The sequence below is a fragment of the Aptenodytes patagonicus genome, chromosome 6, assembly GCF_965638725.1.
Source record: "Aptenodytes patagonicus chromosome 6, bAptPat1.pri.cur, whole genome shotgun sequence".
Classification (NCBI taxonomy): domain Eukaryota; kingdom Metazoa; phylum Chordata; class Aves; order Sphenisciformes; family Spheniscidae; genus Aptenodytes; species Aptenodytes patagonicus.
Genome location: NC_134954.1, coordinates 15,887,258 through 15,913,633, shown reverse-complemented (window position 1 = coordinate 15,913,633; position 26,376 = coordinate 15,887,258). Strand labels below are relative to the sequence as shown.

Here is a 26,376-nt window from a genome sequence, read left to right as displayed (position 1 = left end):
TTTGCCCCTCTGCATGTTCCTCTAGCCTTAAAGTCTTTAGAGGTGAAATCATGAGCTCTCCTCAATGCAGTTCTTTTTTCGCGCTAAAAATCCCTCTGAGGCAAGGACAGTTTGGCATATTTTCCCTGTCTGCCCATCAAGCTCTTAAAAAATTAAGTTATTAATCATCTAAACATTCACCTCTGCTGCACTAAGGCTTTCTGGCCAGAAAGTCCCATAGGTTGCTATTTCAAATATGACTCTGCTTCCATTGAAGACTTTTGAATTAAAAAAAAATCTGAAGTATGGACAAATGCACCTTGTGATAATTACTGCCTAGCACTATACTTTTAAAGCAGTCAGCTGAGCTTCTAGTTTATATTTCACTAATTTGCTTACTTGGTCAAAAAAAAAAAAAAACCCACAAACGCCACACTCATCATGTACTTTATCTGAGGTCTACACATACAGCAAAACATTGCTTGCAAGGAGGAAGAGAAGTTTGCAGCAAAATTGTTTTGTAACAGATGTATCAATGGAAAAAGTTAGTAACTGGGAGTGTTCTCTCTTTCCCTGTCTCGCAGTTGCTATTAGTGCTGGTCTTTAGGGTGTAGCTTTCCTCTTGGGCTTCTGTGTTTGTTTTACGTATTGCTTTCCTCTTCCTTTTGGTCAGGAGCCTTTTTATGATCAGGCAAGATAATACTGAGCAGCAGCACCAAATCTGCAGGATAAAATGAGCCTTTGCTTTAAATATCCAAGAGACAAATGGAGGTAAGTAGAAACAAATGGATTAAGCTGTTTGGGCTGGGGAATTGCTGTCAGTTCGTTATTCGGAGGTTACTAACAACTAGTACGTTAGATTTGTTTTGGTTTTTTTCCCCTATTTGACTGCAATGTTAAGAATTTAACTAAAGTCTGGCATGGAAATATACTGTAGTTGTAACTGTGTTCAGGCCTTTAGGTAAGGATTACAGAGTTGGTTAGGACAGAAATCCTTTAAGCAGCATTTCCTAGGCCTTCATGGCAGACCTTAAACACATTTTCCCTCCTCCTTTTTCCCCATCTTGTAAAGCATCTCTGTATTTCTGATTCACTGTGCACACTATACCTAGTCAGAGAGTTCATCCTGCTCCTATTATCTTCCTGTATTTCATATATATTGCAGAGGTTGTATTTGCTCAGCTGTATTGAATCCTATTATAAAAGCAGGGTGCAGAGGGCAGTTTCTGGATGCACAATGAATCTCTGTAACTAATAAAATATAGCACCTGCTCTGCTGGAAGTATCAATGCGAAGCCAGAGTTGGCAGGGTAAGTGATCCCACTTCATAATCCTATAATGTTGATACAATTTGGTGGTACCGACATAAAAGAGATACTCAGACCTAAGCTGGACTTTGAGATAAATTGAAAATGGTGTCTTTAAAGGAAAACCACTCAGTACAGGATTTGATGACATGCAGATCTTTTACTCATAGGGTGTCGTATCTGGCAGTGAGGTGGATGAAAATAGTCTTGTTTATTGTGTTGTACAAAGGCAGCAAATAGTTTAGAGAAGAAAAGGGTGAAGACTCCACATGTACATGAAGAGCAGGCAATAAAAGACTAAATATTCTTGACACCCTGTATTCTGTTTTCTAAATTATCTTTTAAGAATCTTGAAATTTACTGAGATGGAGGTTTTTTCTGTACTGTTCAATGAATACTTCTAATATCAAACCTTAAGTTACATTAGTTTTGCATGCACAACTATGGTATGTTTTTGGTCTCCAGCTGCATTAGCGTGGTTTTCAGAGCCAGGTTTCCAGATTCAACTGCCAAAAAAGAAATCATTGTTATTTACTGTTTGCTGGTCATTCAATCTTATGTCTATTTAAAAGTTTTCTAGGAAAATATTGATAGCAAACAATTGCAGGTCAGAGACCACAAAGTAGGTTCATATATGAAACAGAATGAACATTTGCCCAAAAGATTTTGTATAATCTACAAACTTTTTAGATTACTTTCTTCTTCTGTTCACATAGACCAGACACTATGCTCCCTCACGTTGTGAAGTACCAGAAAGCAGCATTGCATTTTGGTGCATAAAGGGCATGTAACTTATGAGAGGACATTAGCTCTGCAAGGGTGTTAGAGAGAGACAACCTTGAACTGGGGACATATGAATTATCTTTCTGTTGGTCACATTACCTCTGGCTTCTCCCATTCTCCTCCTGCCTGACCTCCTCTCCTATGTAAACCCAAAGCTTCTTGGGGCAGGGACCTTCCCTGACCAGGTGTTCATACAATGCTTGCAAGTGTCTTGCTCTTACTTACACAGCAGCATAGGACAGATAATAAATCAAATGTGCTGGCTTTATTCATCCCTTTCAATAGCAAAATGTTCACTAAAGTTGATGGAAGTTTCTACATGGCAGTACCAGACCTCAAAGTATGACTGTCAGTTCATTGGTTTCATGGAAACACTGAGTTAAACTGCATTTATGTTGTCAAATCCATGCCCAGAGAGCTGAGTAACTCTGCGCAAAGCAGCAGCTATGGCTTCTTTGAACATCTGTTTTTCCAAAGTACATCCTCCCTCTTCCACCAAGGCGTCCAATATGCTTCTTGCTGCAGATGTTTGCTTTTCATACACTGCACTGAGACAGAAACAGGCAGTCTCACTTCTAAGCTATCAGAGTGGTAACATGGGAAGAGAAAGTCCTGTGTCAGGAGCAAACCCAGAAGACAGGCCTGGGTTATGTTTATAACCTTGAACCACTGATACAGACAAAGAAACAGGGATGTAGGACCATTATTAACTTGTACAGTTATTTTCACAGACTGATTTTAAACTCACTTATACCAGTGAGTATTTCTACTGGCTTTTCAGTTTCTCTTTTTGCATAGCTTGAAATGCTGCCCACAGCCTGTGTAAAACCTGAAGGGGCAGGTTTTGGACACATGGAAATAACCTACTGCAGTCATTAAAGCCACATCGAGGTACTTGAGGTGAAGTAGGACCAGTCACCCCTTCTCTCCTGAACTCTCAGCTAGAGCACAGACCTTGGATTTCTGCTGTGAACAATTCATACTCACAAGTCCCTCTGCTCCTCACATTTTGCCCTAAGTTACTCTAGCTGGATTTCCAAAATAAAAAGACAGAATCATGCTAATTGTAGAATCCAGAGGCTAAGAAAAATAATATGCAAAGAAGAATATACAAAACAATATCCACCTGTAAAATAAAAACGTGCTGGGATTCAGTGGAGAATAAAGAGAAAGAAACGCTAGAGCAGCCAACTAGAAAAAAACAAGCCAGCACAATACTCGATAGTCACAGGAAGACCAAAAATAAAACAAAACTACTTTGAAACCTCTCAATTGGAATACAGTGCAGAAGAGCTGACTGGTCCCAAAGAAAGCTGTCAAAATGGCATAGTGAAGTCAGTGCAGGCAAATTTGAACAGGAGATACCTTAAAAACAGGGAAAAAATATTCCTATAAGTAACATCTGAAATGTCAGAAAGTAAAATACTTTCAAAAGAAAAACATTGGGAACGGGCAAAAACTGAATTTGAAAATCTTCCATCCAGTTGTCTACTAATCACTGCTGGATATTTGACAGCCATTTAAATTATTTCTCAAGCTCATTTAAAAAAAAAAAAGTTTGCTTTCCCATCCCCTCAATTAGAGAAAAATCATCACATGTTTTTATGTTGAGAGTTAGTTGATGAATGTCATGTCATATATCACTGCCTCTGCATCTGACAGGAATCAAAGCAGAGATTTTGAAAGGCAAGTGTCTTATGAACTGCTAATTATTCTTAACAAAGAAAGTGTTTTAGTTGTTGTTTCTTAATGAAATTTCTGCTTTTACCTAAAAGGTTTTTCTGCCACCGTATTTCTGGACAGTATGAAGCTATGTTGAAACCAACAGTAATTTATTTATTTCTGATTATACTGTGATGTTTAAAAAAGTGGGGAAAATGTCCAGTGTTTCTTGCATATCCAAAGCTTCTGATGATTTGTTGAGAAATACTGGCAAAGGTAACCCTCTGATAGATATTTGGTTCTTTTGAATAAATGTGCAGACATTAAAAAGCATCTGTGAAAGTTCTGAGTGTGAGAGTAGGATTTTAGCTCAATTTCTCTGCCCCCAGGAATTTCTCCTTTTAATTTCTTTTTCCACAGCTCTCTCTTTGGTGCCTCATTCTGAGAGGGATTTAAAAGCTGCACTCAACCAAATCTACTCAAACAAGAGCAATTACCAAACAGGAGGATAAGTCATAGGGAGAAAAAGATAACAAGTGTTAGGCCAGCAATTCGGCATTGTCTCTAATTCCACCACATTCAAGTACTTTGGATAACGTTCAAAGAAAGCAAAAAAAAAAACAACCAGAAAAAAAAACCAAACAAACAACAAACACCCAGACTTCAGTGCAACCCCTCAGAGCCTCAAATCTTTTGACTTGCATCGTTCTCTAATTTTAATGCTTCTTAAGTGAGGCCAAAAAGTGAAACTCTAGGAGTCCTGGGTTAGGAAGCAAGTAACATATATGTGTCTACTCTGCTGGGCACAGGGAGTTTTGATCTACCAGAGAAGAGCTTGTTTTGTATGGTCAACATCAGGCTATATCTTGCAAATTAGGAAGCTTCAGGCTAGGAAAATACTGGAATATGAGGCTATGAAGAAAGTCCAACTGATATAGAAAGCTGTTGGTAAGTCAGGAATTGATCGTAAAACCTGCAGTACCTGATATGGGTAAACAAGTTTTATATTGTTACTTTCTTTCTGTCACTGGAATCATGGATTTTCCCAGTGTTAAGTGGAGCACATTCGGAATTATTTTAAAAATTTTAATATTCTCTGGTTTATATTCCATGAACTGGATAAGGGAATACAAGCTTTGTGCTAGCTCTTTAGACTGTATAAAACAGCGTAAGTTCAAGAGGATTGATTCTCATTTTCCTTAAAACTACTTTAAAAAACTTTACACATACAGGCTGAATAAAAATGACAGTTAGGCCTATTAACTAGTTTACCATTGCTCCTTTCCATTGCCAGTTTGTCCCCCATCTTCTGTGAAGTACACAGATTTGGAAAAAATGTTTAAAACATATTATAAATAGTACAATTCAGAAACAGCATAAATGGTAACGTTCAAGAGTCGATTGCTCTTCATCAGTAAATGAGAGGGCATTCAGAGACACTGCCATGCAGCAGAGCCTGGGATTAGCTCTGAATTGCCTCTTCTGTAGAAACCTCTTCCCACTGTTTTATCTCATCCATTTACAAACATTCTTCCTTTCCACCCACTTGCAGTCCCTACAAAAGTGTTTAGGAGTTCGATTAATTTGACTGGGATTAAGATGTGGACATTTGATATTTAAAAAAAAAAAAAAAAATCTATAATGTGCTGACAGTATGCTTACATGTTTCTGTTACTCCAGCACTGACTGGTTTGAACACTATGAGGGTGCCAGCTTGATAGCACTGGTAGGATGCTAGGTTGCAGGAAGCAATTTGGTGCCATTCCCAATAGGTGCTGGGGAGAAGTAACCAGACCTGAAGTGGGGAAGAGGCTCGGAGGAACATGTGGCAACCTCCTAATGACTGCGGCACTGAGCCTGGGGGTGGGCCCTTTTGGGAGGCATTTTGACCCTCTCCATAAAAAAGTGCGCTCAAGGATGAAAAGTAGAAGAAAAAGAAGAGGAGGATGCACCAAACACAGAGTTCAGTCCGGTTTACCTTATGCCTTGGGTAGGCAAAGAAAGAGCTGAGTAGTCTCAATGAAATCACTAATAGGGCACTACATGAGAGCTTCTCAGTACGTGCCTGGGAAATAGCGAAACGGTGAAAGAAACATGAAAGCAATAAAGTAACTTTCCTGTAAACTCTGAAATTATGTATGTTGGGAGAGACTGAGGACAGTTAAAAAGAGTGCAGATGGGATGTATAAAGGGTTATGGCCATGCTTCATCACTGTACAGACTAAACAGCCCTGGTACGTTCATTAAAGCAAGCAGCCAGTGGGACAGCAACATCCTCTGCTAGGATGTGTGCTGTCTGGCCTGTGTAGGTTGGAAGCAAACACTCCCATCCCTGTCACAGTGCAGCCTCTCTTGGAGAATTGTAGGCTAATCGCATTTGTTACAATTAAGGTCTTAAAGGCAGCCGCATAAGTACATTAGACCAAAAATCCCATCTAGCCAAAATTCGTCTATGCACATTACCAATAACAACCTTACAGGCAAAAGTTGGCATGTATCTCCCATTTTCCAGTGCTGAGATTTGCATGTCCCCAAAGGATCAGCGTGTTTCCTTGAAGCAGTAGTAAACCACACAGTGGATGTGTTGTACATCAGATCAACCTCATAGAGAGAAGCTACTAGCTGAAGAGTTGTATTTTTCATGAAGTACATCTTTTACTTTTTACCTGATGGTGTGTAATTCTGGAATCTCCATCACTGATGATTTTGGAAAACAGGTTAGGCAAACCAGAGAGAAGTGGTGCAGGTAAAGCTGAACCTGCCGCAGGGCACCAGATGGCCCAGGTGACCTTTAAGGGGCCTCCCAGTCTCCATTTTCTATGATTTCTCTAATTTAATGCTTCTGTTTCACTAACTAGACAGCTGGCCGTGTATTAGTTGACAAATAAGAGAAGTGATGCAGGGTGGCTTAGATGAGGCCAGTTTGGAGCGTTTGCTTTCATTTTATGAACAGTCATCCAGCTCTGGAGGAGAGCTAGCAGGCTACAAGCACAGCCAATCTTTGTCTGTGTTTTTTTCATCTGAAAAGCTGAAATCTTTCCCAGCAAAAGAAAGGTTGTGCATGCAAACACTAACCATTTTACAGCTTTTTAGAAAATACCCAGTTGCCTACATTAGTCTGTGATACCATTTGAGTGACATGTATTCCTCCACTGTATTGGTATTGCTATCAGAAGATTAACTTTTAAGTGAGGGAACGGACTTCATCTGTATGTTTGGGGGCAGAAGTTCTAAAAACTAGAATAAAAAATGTCAGTTTCTGACCTTATCCTCCAGCTGAGCCCTGAGAACTTCGATCTCTTATGAAAGGCTGGTATCAGCGTGTTCAAGCATGACCCAGGTTAATGCAGTTAACCCTGAATTTCTGACTGTATTGTGCCCCTGCCTGTTTGCAGTCTACTGACCTCACCAGTTTCAGGTGTGGGGGCCGTTTAGAAATGATACAGCACTTGTCTGTGTGTTACTGGTAGCACTGGGAACAGGAGCAAAGGCCTTGCCATGCTGGAGAGGTAATACCATCGATTCTGCTCTCACCTGCGCTGGGTGAAATCAGTCGCAGCAGCAGGTCACAGTGACTTCAGTGGGAGGGGAATGGCTCCTTTCAAAAGCTGTGATTCAGCAGAAAGATTAAGCCATAAAGCAGGGATTTAGTTTGGCCAAGGATAGTTGCTTTCCCTGTACTCCTGACGCACACTTAGGACCCTACTTTCCCTGCTCTGTCCCTGGGACATGCAGACAGCAGCCTGTGCACCCTTTCCTCCTCCAAAGCCTTCCTTCAAGTTGGAGCACTGCTATACACTGATTTCAGCTTGGCTACCAGCTCTGCAGACAAAATTTCAGATGAACCCAGACTGATGGTTTGGTTCTTGGGGATTTTTTTTAGTATTTTTGTCTATGTCTGAATTTTGTTCTACCTGAAATACAAAAGGTTTGATTTGCATTTTAGGTATTTACTTTAAAATTCTGAATCAGATGGAAATTCAAAACAAAGTTTGAACCTCTGAGTAAATTATATTTTGCAAAACTACCCCTTCAGTGCCCTGCTCTAGTGAGGGCCAAATGAATACCACAAAAACACCACAAAGACAAAGTTGACGTCCACCCTGCTACAGAAGACTAACCACATCCTTTCAGTCTATCCTGGGGTGTAGCCATACCACAGTCAGAGGCACCAGCTTTGAACCAGGTAGTTCAGGAGGGCATCAACATCTTCCCATCATACCATAGCTTCATTTTTTACCCAACTTACCAGACTGAACTTCATGCTGCTGCAATACCTAGCCTCAAACCCACATGTTGGTCAGCTAAACAACTGAAGATCCAAAATGTTTAATATTTTCCAATGTGCTAACTGAATAGCCAAACATTTTGGAGACAGATTTGCCATGGCTCCAGGCCTAGTTCTGCAAGTGCAGGTCATGCTGCATCTACTCGAGGTACTCTGAAATTACTGTGTTCCTGCCCTGAGTGCATTACGTTTCCCAATTTGGTATTTCTTTTTGCAGATGTGCTATTCTTTTTGGCAGACATACAACAGGTTTCAGTTTCCCTGAATCCTGTCTATTGCACATGCATTTAATACATTCAAGAGTTTTGTTAAGAGATTGAAAGACCTGGACTTAGAGCTGTTTATCACAAAGCAAATAATCTTGAAAACGTGTGTGTATTTGAGCAAGAAGAGTCAAGTCCTCATCTGGCAAGGGAACTTTCATCTTCTCGCAGCAGTCTTTCTCCAAATTTATAGTCTCAAGAGTACACATGGGAAACTTAAGTTTTATCTGAGTCAGAAAATACCCGGATTTTAGTTCTTTCACTGCTAAGAAATATGTACAGCTGCTCCCGTTATTTCAGAGGGGTTTGTTTGTCATTGTTTTTTTAAAATCCCCCCCCCAGTCACTTTTTAAAAATAAATTTCTTGAAAGGCTGTTATTTTTGGAGCTTAGAAGTCATAATGAATCAAAACCAGTTCACATTCATGTGTTGAGTCATGGGTCCCTCTCGAGTAAGTGCAGTAGTCAAATCATGGCCATGTAAGGGGATTGGCAGTAGCTTTGGAAATATCTGTCCTCTTTCCCAGTTTGCACTCATGAGCCGTACTTCCAGCTCACTTTTTTTATGAAAGCAAATAAACATTTTGCCTGCAGGCATCAGATACTGTCTTAGTAACCATCCCTGTATCAGTGTGCTGCTGCATAGGATGGGAAGGGAGGCTCCGAAATGTATGTGGGCTGAGTGTGTCTTACACTGTTAAGATTCATGGTACTATTAGATCCTTTTTTCTCCCTCTCTCATCTTTTACTCAACACCGAACAAAGCCAAACAAGTGGTTCATACAGTTCCCTGTCATCCATCACGTATCTGCTCTTTTATCATACCTCTGCAGCATTTTCAAAATCAATGCTAATATCTTGTCAGGTATTATTAAACTGTTTTTCAATGATCTAAATCTCTTCATTTAGAGATTTCCCAAGTTGATGAGGTGATCAGAACGAAACCGTTTCAGGCACTGATGGCTCAGCCATGCGCACAGAAACACACTTGCCTTCCCAGGAGCCCTTGCCGCCAGCCCCAGCCCCTGGCTGATGCCCCTCTGTCACACCCTCAGCTCTGCCACTGAGCTCCTGCCCACTTTGAAGAGTTCACTTTGCCTCCTGGAATATATTTCTGACTCACCTTTTACCTCCTTTTACCCTTCAAAGTATATGCTTGTGCCACATAACTGCATGAGCTGTACTGCCCACGGAACCAGCTAGGGACTGCTTTGTGCTGTGCTGGGGGCATATGTGATCTTTGCAGTCTTACCACCAAGCCAGACAGACATATGCCCGGGTTTTCCTCCCCCCCGTATTAGTAAGGTGCACCTTATTACACATTTTGTTAAGCCACGAGTACAACAGCAATATTAGCAGGCCCCCAGTACAACCATTTATCCTAATCTAACGGTAAAGCAGTGCTCAGGCGGGACAGGCTTTCAGGTTTTGATGGCCTCTTGTGTTTCCAGGTTCTGGTAAGGAAAAGGTGTTGAAAAAAACATTTGAAACAATTTATAATCTACTTTTGTGGACTGGATAGGTCAGATAAACATCTGAGCATGTTTGTCAAGGAAAACAAACTGCCATTCTGAACAGCTGGAGGTTTAGCCATCCCCAGAGCAAAGTCCATCAAACCTAAAGATGTGGCAAACTGCCAGACAGCTGCATGTGTGTCATTTTGATGGTCACACAGGAATGCCCTCGGGGCAGGAGGGGATTAATGATAACTCTCTGAAACCTCAAGTGCCTCATTTTTGAGTTTCCCATGGCAGTATATTTCTTCTTCCATTTTCACTTTGTTCTTAAAGCTTCACTCTTCATTTAAACCCTCTAAGGAAACTCCTTGCAAGATAGATGTACATTACCCTTTCAGGAGAAAAAGAACCTCTTTCAAAAAAACAAATACTGAAATCTATTTACTAATGCCCCTCATGTATATATCTCTCTCATCTTCTCTAAATATTAGTTCAGAAAACAGCTTTTGTTTATAGCAATTTCATTGCCATAATCCAGATAGCATGGATTACTTCTATAGTGATGCTCTAATGCTAATTTGCAAAAATGGAAGGCAATTTGCTATCCTAACAAATTACTTTTGTCCTTGCATGAAACAGACAGCAAAGACAGTGCCCCTGGTTAATTGGAAACACTAGATAGATATCCATAATGTTCTATATGTGAAGTCTAGTGCCGGAGATGTTATTAACATTCAATTTAACTCCTACAAAATTAAAACTAAAGCTTTATACTCATTTCCATGCAGAAACCTCCTTGGAAATAGCTTGATGTGGTGTTCTAAAAGATGTCAAAAGATCACCTCTTCACAATGACCAGGGAGATGTGGATCCAAATAATGATATCTGGGTATTTATATGAATGATTCTTCTCAGAGCTGCCTCTCACAGCTAACTATATACAATGCACATCAAGCTTATAAAATCAGAAAGACACTTCACTTACTCTGAATCTGTCCATGAAAATGGATGGAATGAGGCCTAAATCCAAGCCCAGAAGTCTAACATAAGACTTAAGAGCCGCTGTGTGAAATACAAGATTTTGTGGACACTGTCCTTAACTACAGTTAAAAACATTCACGAACTCTTAGTGTACAGACCCACATGCTGATGGTGATGCACACAATACAGCAGCCAGTCTAGACACTATTTCTACATTCCCCTCCTCCTTCTCTAAAGGAGGGGTTTAGGGTTAAAACAGTGGATCTAAAAGACTTAGTTTCAATCATCAGGTCTGATACAGGTACAGGGCATGAACACTATGGTTCACATTCCTTACCTTGGGATTATCCCTATTCATTCCAGCCCTCACTGGTGTCTATGAAGATGACAAAGACTATCCCATCTCACAACAGCTTGCAAGTACATCCCAGGCAAGCCAGTCACACTCTGCCTTACACTAGGTCACGAAGCTCAAGGTGCTTAGAGCTGTATAGATCATCCTTGACTGCCAGAAGAAAGGTAAAATTTGGAAAAAGACTCCTATAGAGTTTGAGAATTGAGTTTATCTTCAAACCATGGTGTGACAAGAGTACCATTCAGCCAGCCTATACAATGGCTAATCAGTGGGGACACAGGGTGCAGGATTAGGGCCATGGAGGCAGGACAACTGGACTACTCACAGCTCTGCCAAGGCTTGAAGGTTTGACTTTGCTTGTCACGATCTCATCAGGACCAAACAAGCTCTTCTCTGCCTGTGAACCCTAAAGCCCGGTGAGCAGCACAGCGTGCAGATCTAGGCCAAAGTGAGAAAGCAGCATCTGCCAACATATTTGCAAGAACTGTTGTATCCACAGCTGAGTTCAATACAAATATTATTTGTGGGGGACAAAAACTGACTAGCATCTAGCAACTGACTCTTGGTGGAGTCACCTTCAGACTAGTCAGGCACAGTCCTGCTTAATCTGCCTGTGTTTCTAGAGCACTGATCACCATGTATCTTTGCATCATGGCCATCCATCACACCCCCAGTTTCTCATCTAAATACTGCCAACAGCACTGTGAGTAGCCCAGTGCTGACACTCCCTCTTTCTCCCTCTGCATCTTATTATTTAAGTTGCTGCTGGCAAAGAAAAGGAAAGTGGCTGTGTCCACAGTGACATTAGCAGAACTGTCAGCTTAATCAATGCTGATACTTCCCCCCTCACCCCCGGTTCTCTGCTGCTCCTTTCTGAGGCAGCAGAAGAGCCCTATAAATTTACCACTGTGCCCAGTCATCCCGAAATACTGCTAATTTTCCAGAAACCCTTTGGTACCCTGACTGCCTCCAGCTCCACATGCTATGTCCCCCTCAGCTACCCAAGGTCCCCCAAGCAGAGCCATTGCCAGGGCTCCCAGAGCCCACACTTATCCCCTGGTCAGCAGGAGCATCTCTGGCAGCAGGCGGACAGAGCAAGGAGCATTTCTGCTCTCTGCAGGTTAATCATCATGGGGGAAAACAGGATTACAACAGCACTAAAGGCAGGGTGCTTTGAGAGACCTTTCTGCAACCAAAGAAACTTGTTGAAAGGTTTTCCAAAACCTTGGAAGCTGTGATGTTTGTAAATAGTCCCTAATCTCTTCCATTCCAACAAAATGTGCTTTTTTCAGTTTGGAAAGGAGCAGGAAAGTCTCCACTAGCAATGCAGCTCTATTCAGCTCTCTTATCACCACCCGGGCCATTACTGAGTGACAGTGCAATCTGTAGAGGGGAACAGAGCTGCAGATGATACTTCCTAATGCAAACTGCAGAGGATTCATCATGAGGTGATCCTCCTGGACTCCAGGTGCCCCATTAAGTCAGGCAGAACTGGCAGGCAGACACATGTGTGGGTACAGAGCAGCAGCTGCCACCTCTGCTTTTCATTGTCCTCAGGACTTCTGTAGGACAGGGAATAAAATCAGCCTCTCCACCTCATCTAGACCCTCTCCACCTTGTCTCAACAGCATACCCTTGCCTTTTGGTAAGGGCAGCTTGTTTGGTATTTTTGTTTGTGTAGAGTTTAATTTTTTTTTTTAAAGATAGTTTTCAGAAATGTGGAATTTTTTTTTCCTCTTCAGTTCACCAGGCTGACACACGAATTCACGATGTGCCTTGTTTGATATAGTACGTCAGTCAGCTGGAACTATGTTTGATATAGTACATCAGTCAGCTGGAACTACATTTCACGTAACAAAGCATTAGTAATGTAATTGCAGAGGGAGCATCATAGCAAAGGTAGATGTTCTTGGAAAACTAGCATTCCAAAAAGTTTCAGCATCCATAATCCTCCCTCTCCATCTTGTGTCTTGCAAGTTTGGTGTGTGGGTGTTTGCACACTCTCGTCTCTCTCTCACCATGCCTGTCAGCTCATTGCAGTTCTCAACCTACTGTCAAGATCACTCTCCCCTGTTGTCGTCTGACATTCCCTAGAGTTTTCTGGAAGGGGAAATCTTGAGTGCAGTTGATCTGCCCCAGCATCATGCAGCCACAGGACCTGAAGAGGCAGCACAGGCCACTTGCTTTGCCTCCTAGTCTGTCATCCATCCAGCACATCTGAACCACAGCCAAGGTACAGCCTGTGCCAGGGACAGGAGCGCTCACATCCTGGGGCTCAGCACACTCAAACATTGTCTTTCCTGCAATTCATCCCATCACAACATAGATGCAGCCTCACAGTATAGATGTATTCATTGTATGGATAATAGTAGGGTTGTTACCTATAACCTTTCTCTCTTCCACTGTATCTCCATGTGCTTCTCTGACACTGTCTTCTTTGCAAAATAGTCAAGGAAAATTCAAGTACCATGTTGTTGCACACAGGTTTCCCTAAGATTTTGGGGGTCAGAGAAAGAGAGGTTTGTTTCTTTCCTCCCATGACAAAATAACGCCACGCCACCCCACCCTCCCTCCAAGCAGCACTGCAGTACTAACGGGTTACTGCATTTCAGGAGAAGCAATTCCATCTGGTCAATATTGCCACCGCCATGCCTGTGGATAGCTGGTTGTTTAGCATCTCTAGATCGCACAGCAATACAAACCTAATCAACTCTGTCTCAATTTTCAAATCTCATTGAAAAGCCTATCTTGTCTCCCTTGTCAGTACTGCTTAATTTTCTCTTCCACTAAGCTATTATTTAATTCACTGGAAGTAGCTAGCACTGACAGGCAACACAGTTCATAGGACTGACCTGGAGCCACAGTCCAGAGCTGTAGGACTCTGATCCCAACAGTCCCACAAGCTTGGACAAAGCACTGTGTCCCAGTTTCCCCATCTTTGACATAAGAGTAATGTTTCTGCTGCCAAGGGAGGCTGGAATGATTATACTCTAGAAATATTCAATGCTAAACACTTCTACCAGTCTATTTATCATGTTTATAGAGTCATGGCTTGCAGGAATAAGAGACTAGAGAATAGCCCTACAGTTGGGCTGGAGTACAGGAGATCTGACTTCAGTTCCTGGCTCTTACAGCAGAGACCCTAGGCAAGGTTTGGGCTTCAAACCTCCACCTGGAGAATGGGAAATACAACCTTTCCCTCTCTGGAGGTTAAAATCATTCTTATTTGTGAGTTTGCAAAGATATTGGTTACTGTCAATTTTTAAGTGAATTGCTACATGTATAGTTCTAGTATGGATTCAGTTTATAAATAAAGGACAAGAAGGAGTAACTGCAGTTAGGAGAGGCTTTGCAATACTCAGTCAATGTCTGTTTTCTTGTATTTAATGAAATCTTGCACACCAGAATTAATGCAATGAGGGAAATGGCTCTCACAGCTAATGCTGATTTCACTGGTCATTCATGACATTGAGCAAGACAGCTATTACTTGTACCCCTTTCACTGAAAATAAGGAGAGCACCAGCAGACCTAATACCTACTAAAAAAATCAAACAAGATTACCTACAGTCTGGAAAACAAACTCACATGCTTTGTAGATTTTCCTGTTTGCATAGTTTCCAGACAAGCATCACTACCACAGTCCAAAGAATTAAAGTAGTGCCATGCCTGATCATAGAATGGTTTGGGTTGGAAGGGACCTTTAAAGATCATCTAGTTCCAACCCCCCTGCCATGGTCAGGGACACCTTCCACTAGACCAGGTTGCTCAAAGCCCCATCCAACCTGGCCTTGAACACTTCCAGGGATGGGGCATCGACAACTTCTCTGGGCAACCTGTGCCAGTGCCTCACCACCCTCACAGTGAAGAATTTCTTCCTTATATCTAATCTAAATCTACCCTCTTTCAGTTTAAAGCCATTACCCCTTGTCCTATCGCATACATGTAAAAAGTCCCTCTCCAGCTTTCTTGTAGGCCCCCTTTAGGCACTGGAATGCTGCTATAAGGTCTCCCCAGAGCCTCCTCTTCTCTGGGCTGAACAATCCCAACTCTCTCAGCCTGTCTTCATAGGAGAGATGCTCCAGCCCTCCGATCATCTTCGTGGTCCTCCTCTGGACTCACTCCAACAGGTCCATGTCCTTCTTATGTTGGGGGCCCCAGAGCTGAATGCAGTACTCCAGGTGGGGTCTCACGAGAGTGGAGTAGAGGGGGAGAATCACTTCCCTCGACCTACTGGTCATGCTTCTTTTGATGCAGCCCAGGATACGGTTAGCTTTCTGGACTGCAAGCACACATTGCCAGGTCATGTTGAGCTTCTCATCAACCAACACCCCCAAGTCCTTCTCCTCAGGGCTGCTCTCAGTCCATTCTCCACCCAGCCTGTATTTGTGCTTGGGATTGCCCTGACCCGTGTGCAGGACCTTGCACTTGGCCTTGTTGAACTTCATGAGGTTTGCATGGGCCCACCTCTCAAGCCTGTCAAGGTCCCTCTGGATGGCATCCCGTCCCTCCAGCATCTCAACTGCACCACACAGCTTGGTGTTGTCAGCAAACTTGCTGAGGGTGCACTCAATCCCACTGTCCATGTCCCTGACAAAGATGTTAAACAGCGCCGGTCCCAATACCGACCCCTGAGGAACACCACTCGTCACTGGTCTCCACTTGGACATTGAGCTGTTGACTGCAACTCTTCGAGTGTGACCATCCAGCCAATTCCTTATCCACCACGTGGTCCATCTGTCAAATCCATGTCTCTCCAATTTAGAGACAAGGATGTCATGTGGGACAGTGTCAAATGCTTTGCACAAGTCCAGGTCAGTTGCTCTTCCTTTATCCACCAATGCTGTAACCCTGTCATAGAAGGCCACTAAATTTGTCAGGCACAATTTGCCCTTAGTGGAGCCATGTTGGCTGCCACCAGTCACCTCCTTATTTTCCATGTGCCTTAGCATAGTTTCCAGGAGGATCTGCTCCATGATCTTGCCAGGCACAGAGGTGAGACTGACTGGCCTGTAGTTCCCCGGGTCTTCTTTTTTTCCCTTTTTAAAACTGGGTGTTATGTTTCTCCTTTTCCCGTCAGTCGACGTCAGTCGACTGCCACGACTTCTCAAATATGATGGATAGTGGCTTAGCAACTTCATCTGCCAGTTCCCTCAGGACCCACAGATGCATCTCATCAGGTCCCATGGACTTGTGCACCTTCAGGTGCCTTAGATGGTCTCGAACCTGATCTTCTCCTACAGTGGGCAGTTCTTCATTCTCCCAGTCCCTGCCTTTGCCTTCTGCAGCTTGGGCGGTGTGGCTAGAGCACTTGCCAGTGAAGACCGAGGCAAAAAAGTCATTGAGTACCTCAGCCTTCTCCATATCCTGGGTAACCAGGTCTCCTGTTTCCTTCCAGAGTGGGCGCACATTTTCCCTAGTCTGCCTTTTATCACCGATGTACCTATAGAAGCTTTTCTTGTTGCCCTTGACATCCCTGGCCAGATTTAATTCTATCAGGGCTTTAGCTTTCCTAACCTGATCCCTGGCTGCTCAGACAATTTCTCTGTATTCCTCACAGGCTTCCACCCTTGCTGTAGGCTTCCTTTTTGTGTTTGAGTTTGTCCAGGAGCAACTTGTTCATCCATGCAGGCCTCCTGGCATTTTTGCCTGACTTCCTCTTTGTTGGGATGCATCACTCCTGGGCTTGGAGGAGGTCATCCTTGAATATTACCAAGCTTTCTTGGGCCCGTCTTCCCTCCAGGGCTTTATCCCATGGTACTCTACCAAGCAGATCTCCCACAGAAGTTTTGAAGGAGCATGCAGAAGTCCAACAGGTGTAATTAATGTCAAGTGGTGTGTGCAGGTAGAGTCCGTTTCGCTGCCTCCTGTTGCCCTGCCCACCTACTGCCGCTCCACAACTGCACTGACGTGCCTGTGAAACTCCACTCCAAATGCTCTGCTTTGCTTCTTTTGGTGTTTCCTGAGGAAACGCTCAAACAGCTCATTTGCTCTCTAAGCAATTAATGGACTCCATTAAGCATCTGGTGAGCGGAGCTACTTTGCAGCAGCTCACACCCTGTGGGACGCGTATGCTTCTGGCCTTATGGTCAGTAGCTGACCAACCAGTGCAAATCGAATTCTGTGGAGTTACACTGAGACACACCAGCTGGCTAGTTGCCATTATCACTTTTCATAGGTTTTGATCTCATACACACTCATATTAATTTATTAGCATCAGTAAAGTTACTCCCAGACCTGGCCTCTCTGCAGATCAGTGCCTAGGCCTGCACAGAATGTGCTTTTTTTGCAATTATGCAACCTCCTCTGCTGAGGAGCCCTCTTCCTGCAGCCCTCTTCATCCTCCCTCTAGACCAATTTTTTAGACTTGGATTACAGAAGGGGTTTTTTTCCCCAGTAGGTTAAGAATAGCTGCAGTAGCAGAGATGCTCACTTGAGGATACCACCTAGGTGTCGGCACTGTCGGTATAGTGGTAAGGAAAACTTTGGTTAATGCAGAATGTGCTTTGGGAGAGCTAATTGGACAAGAAGATGGGATTGAGCCATGTCTCTTCTCCCAGAAAGAGACAACCAGCCACAGAGCTCAGGTTTTTTAGGCAGTGGAGCTAATCGGGGAGTGGGAATCAAAGCCTCATTCTACCAGTTTTATGCTTTTGAAAGTTGGGAACAGAGATAAATCCTTCCCTGCATTATGCTGCTCTCAAGAACAAGAAAGAGGGCTCCCAATAGTGCTGCTCAAGTAGGAGAGCAAGCAACAGTCTCAGGCCTACCTGTACATCCCTGTTCTTTCCAAAGCATTCCACCTGCACAGAGTCTTATTCATGAGTATTAACAATAAATTTGTTTGCTGACATGCTTTAATTGCTATGCTAGTCCTGCTATCCTGCTCAGCTCCACATGCCATTTCCTGCTGGAATATCAGGTTTTGACTACGGAACGAGGAGTCTGTAGATCTGCACAATGTTGCTGCTCATCACATGAGAGTGAGGTGAATTGCACCTTCTCCTTCAGTAATCACACCTCAATGCTTAAGAGTGACCCCACCGCCATCAGCCTGCCCCAGGGCCCTCTGCAGCCAAAAGCCCATTGTGGATGTGGCGAGAAGCTGCCAAAAGTACCCAGGGAGATTGGCTAATGATTCAACGATGGCTGCAGGAGTGAGAAATGTTCCCTGCTTATTTGGTGTTGGTGACCAGCACATTAGGAACCAGCAAGTGAAAATACAATCGCCATTACGAGCACTGACATCTAAAGGCACTACCTTTCAGCTTGCCAGACACAGGGAGAGCAGTGATGAATTAGCTTGCTAGCTTGATGGTGGCAGGGCACGGTGAAAATACTATGTTTCCAAAATACCTGTGTGGCACAAAAGCTTTTGTACAAAGCATAACCACAGCTTGTGTAACTTGAAGGTAATGGAAGATGAAGGAAAGGAAAACAGGGTGAAAGAAAGCAACTGGCTATAAGGAAAGCATAAAAAGCAAGGTGTCTCTGTGGCAAGGCAGTGGCGAGAGACTTGTCTCACTTGTGAAAATTACTTCCATTCTCCTTTCTCTCTGGTTATGTCTCTATTGTCTGTTTGCCCATTTTATTCCAGGACTGTCTTCTAATACGTACTTATACATTTGTCAAAGGTCCTGTGCAAAGGGAATATGAACATAAGCTGCACCTCCTAGGCACCAGTGTAACAGCATTAGTGACACTTGCCACCAGCCGCAGAGGGAAAACCTTGGGTGAAAAAGAAAGCCAGCAGGATATGGCACAGAACTGAGGCCCTGTCTTAAGGGATGTTTCTGTCCTTAGTGTTGTTCTGTCTATGCTAGAATTAGGCCTAGCTTAAAATAAGATCAATAGAAAGGGTTGGAAAAGCATGTCTGCACACAAAAAGCTGGTCTGCTCTAACTTGTATCAGTTTACAGGTATGTTACCCATCTGTCCTATGCAGAGCCCTTCTGTCGGCTCAGCTTTTGCCATAGCCCTCACTGCAGGAGCCATGCAACTCAGGAATGGCTCAGCCCACAAGATTAGAGGATGAACCCACCGTTGGCCCAAGCAGTGACAGGCAGAGGCAAGGCAAGCTCTCCATGTACTCATCAGCTTTCCCAGTAAATGGACCAAGTTTCTCTCTTCCAGTCTTATCCCTGTCTCATTTCCCCCAGCAGAGAAGTAGCACAGCTCTATTTGGAGAGCAGGTGGCATACAGCCATCTCATCCCCTTCTTCAAATGTTTGAGACCTCTTCCCTTGGCCATAAACTAACTACAATCTTAAACCTCAGTCATGTGCCCCAGCCCCTTGTGAAGGGTTGGACTGACCTGACTCTCCTCAGATCTCCTTATCCTCCCCTAATTCCACCCCTTTGCTCAGAGCTTCCCCTCCTAAACCCAGAGTGAAAACGAACATCTCTCCAAGGCAGACACCAAAGGCAGGCTGAGCTTCATGGCTATATTAATAAGGAAATTAAGACTAATTGGAGGAAGTGTTACCTCCATATATAGCCTTATACTAAATCGTTGTACGATTTCTAGCATCCATATTTTCTCATGAATGCTTAAATACCAAAGCCAGTCCAGATACACAGCAATGACAAAAGGCTGTAAAGGACAAATTTGTTTCTTAGCTTATCTGTCTGACTTTAGCAGTTATATAAGTGACTTAATTTGAACACAAAAGTAGTTTCATGAGAGGAAAATATCAGGCATAAAGAACTGTTTAATCTTTCAGAAAAAGGTGTCTAGAAAAACAGCTGGAAGAAGCAGCCAGCTGAGCTCCAGTGAGCAGCAAGGGAAGCTTCTTCTAATGACTAACCATGTCAGCATCGATGGCAGATTCTCCCTTCCTTGACCAAGTCAGGATCGGATGACATGCCCAACCCCCACAGAAGTTTTAACTGTATTATATCAAGATCTACAGACACACCAAAAAAAAGCTTTACTTAGAAAAAGCTCTACCCTATAGTGAGAGGGATTATTCAGTGATAATGCTGTGATCTCTTCCATGCAGAGATCCCTTCCATGGGGCAGAGCTGTTTACAGGTTTTTTTCTAGGGTAACTTGCCCCTGAAGATCCTGGGGCTGCCTTGGAGCAGCGGCAGAGGCACATGGGAGAACAGAGCAGGCAAGAGGAGCTGGGGATGCAGCAGAGGCTCCGGGGGAAGCAGGCAGGGATACGGGTACGGGCAGGCTGGGGGTGCAGGTATTGCCAACAGAGGCCCTCTGATTTAACAAGATAAGGAGGCATATCTCTAAGTACAAACTGGCTGACCTTTCCCTTTCCCCTTCCCCGACCTGCTGTGAAGGCAAGTGATCAGAAGGATGCCCCCAGAAATCAGCTCTGGTAAGTCTGTTAGGTCTCACAGAGGTGGTGGGTCTGAATATGGAAGGATGGAATGGTCGTGAGATGCAGGAAGGTTGGGTCCATTCTGATTTCATCCCCAAATCCTCTGTGACACTAGGAAAATAGCACTCTCTCCCTGAGCCCCAGAGTTTTGTGGGCACCCACTGGGACCCCGACAGCACCTCTCTTTAGCCCCCTGTGCCCCCAACTGCCGGCCCCTCGGGGCAGGGACTGTTCCTGACAGCTTGCTGTCATGCTGCCATCTCCAGCCCAGGGCCTCTAGGTGCTGCTATACTACCAGCAATGGATTTCCCGGCAGGAGGAAAGGGAAAGGGATGGTGGTAACTTCCTCATGTTGCAGGAGGAAACTGCAGCAGTTCTGGATCACCAGAAAGTGCTTTTTTTTTTTTTTTTTTTTTAAAGCATCTTGTTCATTCTTGTGTAAACCAGCACAAAGGGCAAGGCTATCTGTCCATATTTCCTGCAGGGATTGCAGCAGAGGGAATAAGCCTGAGCAGCACATTCTGCATCAAATTTTGACTAAGCAACAGCTGTAGTTTAGCTTTCATGAAAAGAAAAAAGAAGAGGTTAAACTGAGCTAATGGCATTGTCATGATAGGAGTTAACCCTGTTAGGTCAAGAACAAGAACACAAGTGATTTGTCACAGAGAACAGTAATGCACATGGGGCTGATGCTTGAAGGTGAGGCTTAAAGCTTCAGGCATTAACAAATTAACATTTTGCCTAACTAGACATTGATCACTATCACAAAGCATGTCATGACCACCATAAGCTTACCACAATGCTCTAATCAGTGATGGAAAATTAGAACATGTACCAGAAAGTGGATTAGTTGCTTCTACTCTAGGAATTTTACTCAGATGTTTAGCAAATCTGCGAGTCTCATCCTGCTGTTTCCTAAATGAGTGACAAATATTCCCTTGTTTCCCCGAGGGCAACCTCACAGTTTTCCTCTTCACTGCCATACTATGATTTTCACCTTGCATTAAGGTAAAGTGTTGTTCCTCCTTTCCTGATGCCCCAAGGAATGCAAATTTAAGGTGTCCGTTACCCAGCTGATCCTATGCCAGCTGGGACAACTAAGGAAGGTAATTTTGTCTCACCACCAGTAGAGAGATGCTGTATTAACAGTGTCTTCTTGTGTGTATCCCATGCTGTGCAGGATATAGCATGAATTCATTGTGGCCAGATGAACCCTTAACACAATCCCACAAATATGCTGCGAGCACTGAAACAGTAAGTAACAGATCTGCCTGCACTTGGGTAATGAGAACTGACAAAATTAATGTTGCAACCCTGACAGCACACGTATACTTATATAAGGGGTTTATTACTATACATACTGCAGAGAGAAAGAAGCAAGAAGATTGTATATCTTATAAGTTTACCCTGGTTCAGCTGTTCATGGTGCCTCTCTGAAAGTGCCCACAGGAGACTGTATTTCCTTTGAAATATTAATCCCAGCTTAGTGAAGGGATGGTGCATGATCAGGCACAAACCTTGGAGAATGGCTCTTTAAGTTTTCCATCTGGGAACCCTCCTCTCAACAAATGCATTTAATGCCTATATGTGATCTCTGGTCGCTGTTGCATGCTGATGTGTGATGTTGCTCATAGAATGAGAAGGTCTCGGACATCCAGTGAGAGTTAGTTGGGTGGCAGAGAGCGATGGTAGGGTGCAGTGATGGGAGCAATTGGAAGGTGCTCTTCTACAGCATAGTCCGACACAAGTCATCCTAGGAAATATAGGAGGCATATACCTCAGGGAAGGAGAAACCTTGTTAACCTTGGTACTTTTTGTTGTCGCCACTTCATTGTATAGAAAATAGTCCCTGACAGGAACGACACAGGCACTTCTCAACTGCAGCAGTGTCCAGACAATCCAGCAGGAATATAGAACTGTGGATAGGAGGTCCTGTTCAGATACAGACAACGGCACCGCAGGGAGACAAACCTATGAAGGAATGGGTCCTACCCATCATTCTGCAATGTCAAACTGTGTCCTAAATGAGAAATAGTGCTTCAGAAACAGCAGGGAGCAGAGGTACTTTACAGCCTATACCACAGCCTATACCACCCACCTGGCAAAGCTGTAGACAGATTCCCTGCACCTGCTGGAGAACTGAGATCCCCTGTTTCTCATTTCTCTCTAACACGTGTGTTAATGTTTACTCCCTGTCACTTATGCAGTTGTAACAAAAGCTAAACACTGAGAGTGGGTGCCTGTGTTCATTCTTGATGCAGCCTGTGGTCCATGCTTGGACACTGTTTGAGAGCTGGTACTTCACTGAACACAGTTGCTGACTGTTCCCACTACCTGCACACTACTGCCACGGCAGACTGAGCCTTCAATTTTGAGCAGTTCCCACACAAAAGTGCATTTTACAGCAATTTCCCTCCAGTCTATTTCAGAGCCATGCTGTTAACCTGCCTTTGCCAGCCCCCTTCATTCCTATGCTGTTTCATACAGCCCAGGGCAAACTTCCCATTTGTGTGAATACACAGCCTCCAGGCAAAACCGTCAGCAAAGTGCAGCTTCCTGAGTGCTAAGCAGGGAAAGGCATCTGGGGAATCCAGTCCTGATGCCAGAGGTCTTAATGCCTGCAGAGACATAAGCCCCCCACAATATCCTGCTGTCCCTAGACGGGCATTGCTGCAGTGACTGACCCAGCTGCCATCACTGCCCAGACACAAGGCAGGTCCTGATGAATAGATGGACAGACTTTCAAAATATTATGTTGTGTAGAATCAATTTTGACTTCTTATCTACTAGCCAAATTCTCACACTTTCCCCGGTGTGCACATGCACACACCACAGCTTCCTTGCATTGGGAATTGAAACATTATTTCTAATTTTTATGGTATTTGTTGATATTGCATTTGGGTTTTGAGTGAAGAGGAGAAAAGGCCGTTTATGTTTTTCAGTACTGGAGTATGCATGTGTCTCCATGCATGTTCTGCATCTAAAGCAGCGTTACTGATATCTGGTATTCTTTTGCTGGAAAAGAACGGGTACCAAACCCTGCCTTCTTCAGCACTACAGGCATCATCTCTTGCCCTGTCTTGCAGTACCTCCTGTAATTAGGTTTTATGTTAGAGCTCAGAGTCCATTTCCTGTGTCAGACAATGCCTCAGCAAATTTTGGCTAAAGATTGAGGATTGGTATCTGCGGGAATCAAGCCAGAATTTATAGCAGAAACACAGATTTTATTTTTCACTGAATTATATCTTAACAAATATCAGCAGGTGTGATAATTACTTGCTGGATGAAATATACTTTTTTAATCATATCATTTGTTCCAAAACACTGTTTCTGGTATTTTCTCTATGGGTTGATTTATTAATGACACCTTGCAAGCTGAGAAACTAGGGCTTTTCCCTTCCGGCCTTTAACATGGATGAAGTGCTGTGTTTGGGATCACTAACTCAGACTCGCTGTAAGCTTCCCTAAAATACAGAAGTAATTATCTGCTTGTATTGCAGCAGATGCTCTTGCAAGACCTCCTATAACTCTGTGTTACTTGTGGCCAAAGATTGCCATGAGCTACCTCATGCTATCAGAGGTAACGGCTGTTGAGCAAGCCAAGGCTGTCTTCCTCCAAGTGTCAGTGGCATCCCACCGCCTTACACTGAGGGCCGAGAACTGACATTGCGAGAGTCCAGCAAAGCAGAACCTGCTCATAGCTGAGTGCAGCTTCACTGTAGCCAGAAAACACTTCCAGTTAGAACAGTCACTGCTAAAAATGGATTCAGGTCAGCTTTTTCAATGCTTTCTCTCAGGCAGGATATTCAGCGAGTTGTCCTAGGCTCCGAGTGCACTTTCTGGGCCCAGTGTGGACAAGCTGTTTCCTTAATCAAGAGTCCCCTCATGTCAGACACGTCACAGCTGTCTTTCTGGCCCCTTTCTTCTCTGCATTCTCATCTCGGCTTTACTTTCTATTTAGTTGATCCTTAAAATCCTTCTCAACATAAAAATCTAACAGTTGCCACCATGACAGGGTGATGTCTATGTTCATCTTAGTCAGAGGCAGCTGCATCCTGCTTTTCTTTTTTTTTTCCCCTCCCCTCTCTCTCTTTCTCTCCTCCTTTCCCCTCTCTACAACTGACTATGTAGCCTCACGCAACATACAGGTTCAGTTCAGGAGAACTAGGGGAAAAAGATCAAATACACAGAAGTCATTATTACTGTAGGTGGGACATATATTAATAAGATAAACTTCTCATTTTCTGAGGACAGACATTATATTTAGCACTGGGAGGAACCTTCACTGTGGACGTGTAGGAGACTGAGGTATCCACTACAGACATTTTAGGCTGTCAGAAGCTGTTCAGGATGCAGCATTAAGTGTGCTTATTGGCCCAGTCTACCAATACTGGCCTAAAACAGACACCGTGCCACCTCTAAGTCACAGACGTTTTCTGTCAAATGCTCGAGATTCAAACATACATAATATTGGGGCTGATTATGCTTCAGCATATTTTCTAATAAATTATTTCTTAGAAATAAAGCACTAAACAAATGGAAATTATAATGAAACAAGACAACAGAGATAATACCATTGTATGTATTTGGAGTAATGATGAGGTTAGATCAGATAATGAAGGTGTAAAATGGATAAACATTGGCACCTCCAATACCCATAATAAATTCTAGGACATTAAAAAGACTGCATGATATCAACAAATAACAGTTCATAACAGTAATGACAACAGCCTCATAGAAAAAACAATATTTAGAGTGCTAGTCATTGAAGGAAAGTGTTCTAAAATGCAGAAACCACCACAGGACCATATAAAATGGATATATCCCACATGCAAAATAATCAGAGCAATTCTCCTGCTTGTCCTCAGCTTCTTGACTTACACTGTATCTCACAAAGCACCTTTTGCTCTTTCAGTTTCATCCTCACACGTGCAATGGGGGTGACTACTGCTAACGATGAGTGACTTCAATTCCCATGGCTTTAGTATTTGCAAATACTGTGCAGATTCTTCTACCTGACAGGCAGGAAACTTTGTTATAACAAAATATTTTATGCTGCTTATAAAAGTCACCATGTTTATAATGAGGGGGGGGAAAGGAAAAAGATACTCTGTGCCAGAGTCACAGGAAACGATCTGAAGCACTGTCTATGGGGACGGCATTGCTGCTGGTTTACCCAGGGTCACTTTGCCCTCTCTCACCCAACATATGTGTCCTGCGATGGAAGCAGCAGAGGTGAGAGCAGGCAACAAGTTAGACGTGACCGTGGTGATAGGGCAGAAAGCTGCAGCATGGGCTCTTCAGGGTGGCAGCCTCGCAGGGGAGGGCTCTGATAGCTGCACCCATCTCTACTGCTGTGCTGCTCAGATCACACTTCAAGTCCACTGAAGAGAAAGGAATAGATATATCTTTTTTAACAACCTATCTTCACTTCAGAGTTCACTCTTAGGCCAAAATTAAAACCAACACATCTGTTGAGGTCCAACAGCCCCAAATTTAGCAATATATTGTAATAAGCCATAACAGCTCTGCAGAGTCCCTCTGGATGTCACTGGGGATAAAGAGCAAAGGAGTGAAACCAGGTATCTGTCAGCATTGGCAGACTAATAACAATGTCTCACAGAAGGTAGGACTGTGACTTATCCTTCTCCTTCAGAGTTTCCTCATCATTTTGCAGCTAGGGAACCAGCACACAGTAACGGTGTTCGTAAAAGAGATTCCTTTAATCATAAGATCATCCTCCAGTAACAGCTGCCCCTGTAAGAGGCACTTGTATTGCAGCCCAGCTTAATGCTATGAAACCTGACCCAGCCACCGAGATGTTTCATCAGCCCCCCTCCTCCTCAAAGAGCAGTCAAAATATAGTCTGCTGTCACATTGAGCTTAGCTTTGCAGCAGATATGGTATGTTTGCAAGTGATAGGAATTCCTGTCATATATTGAAATTAATTTCTGAGACAAAAACCT

The 26,376-nt window shown here is 43.4% G+C and overlaps 1 protein-coding gene across 5 annotated transcripts in view; it reads left to right on the top strand.

Annotated features, from left to right (window-relative positions):
- The first annotated feature begins 648 nt into the window (after positions 1-648).
- Positions 649-26,376, top strand: part of KCNMB2 (potassium calcium-activated channel subfamily M regulatory beta subunit 2) — a 159,200-nt gene continuing 133,472 nt past the window's right edge. For 4 of the 5 annotated variants that reach the window (XM_076341343.1, XM_076341342.1, XM_076341340.1 and 1 more), the window contains exon 1: positions 649-750. In XM_076341343.1, the coding sequence (XP_076197458.1) occupies positions 713-750 (38 nt within the window). In that variant the 5' untranslated portion in view covers positions 649-712. Of the gene's footprint in view, positions 751-21,613; positions 21,665-26,376 lie in introns of those variants that run through there. The other variant, XM_076341339.1, reaches the window with a different exon arrangement.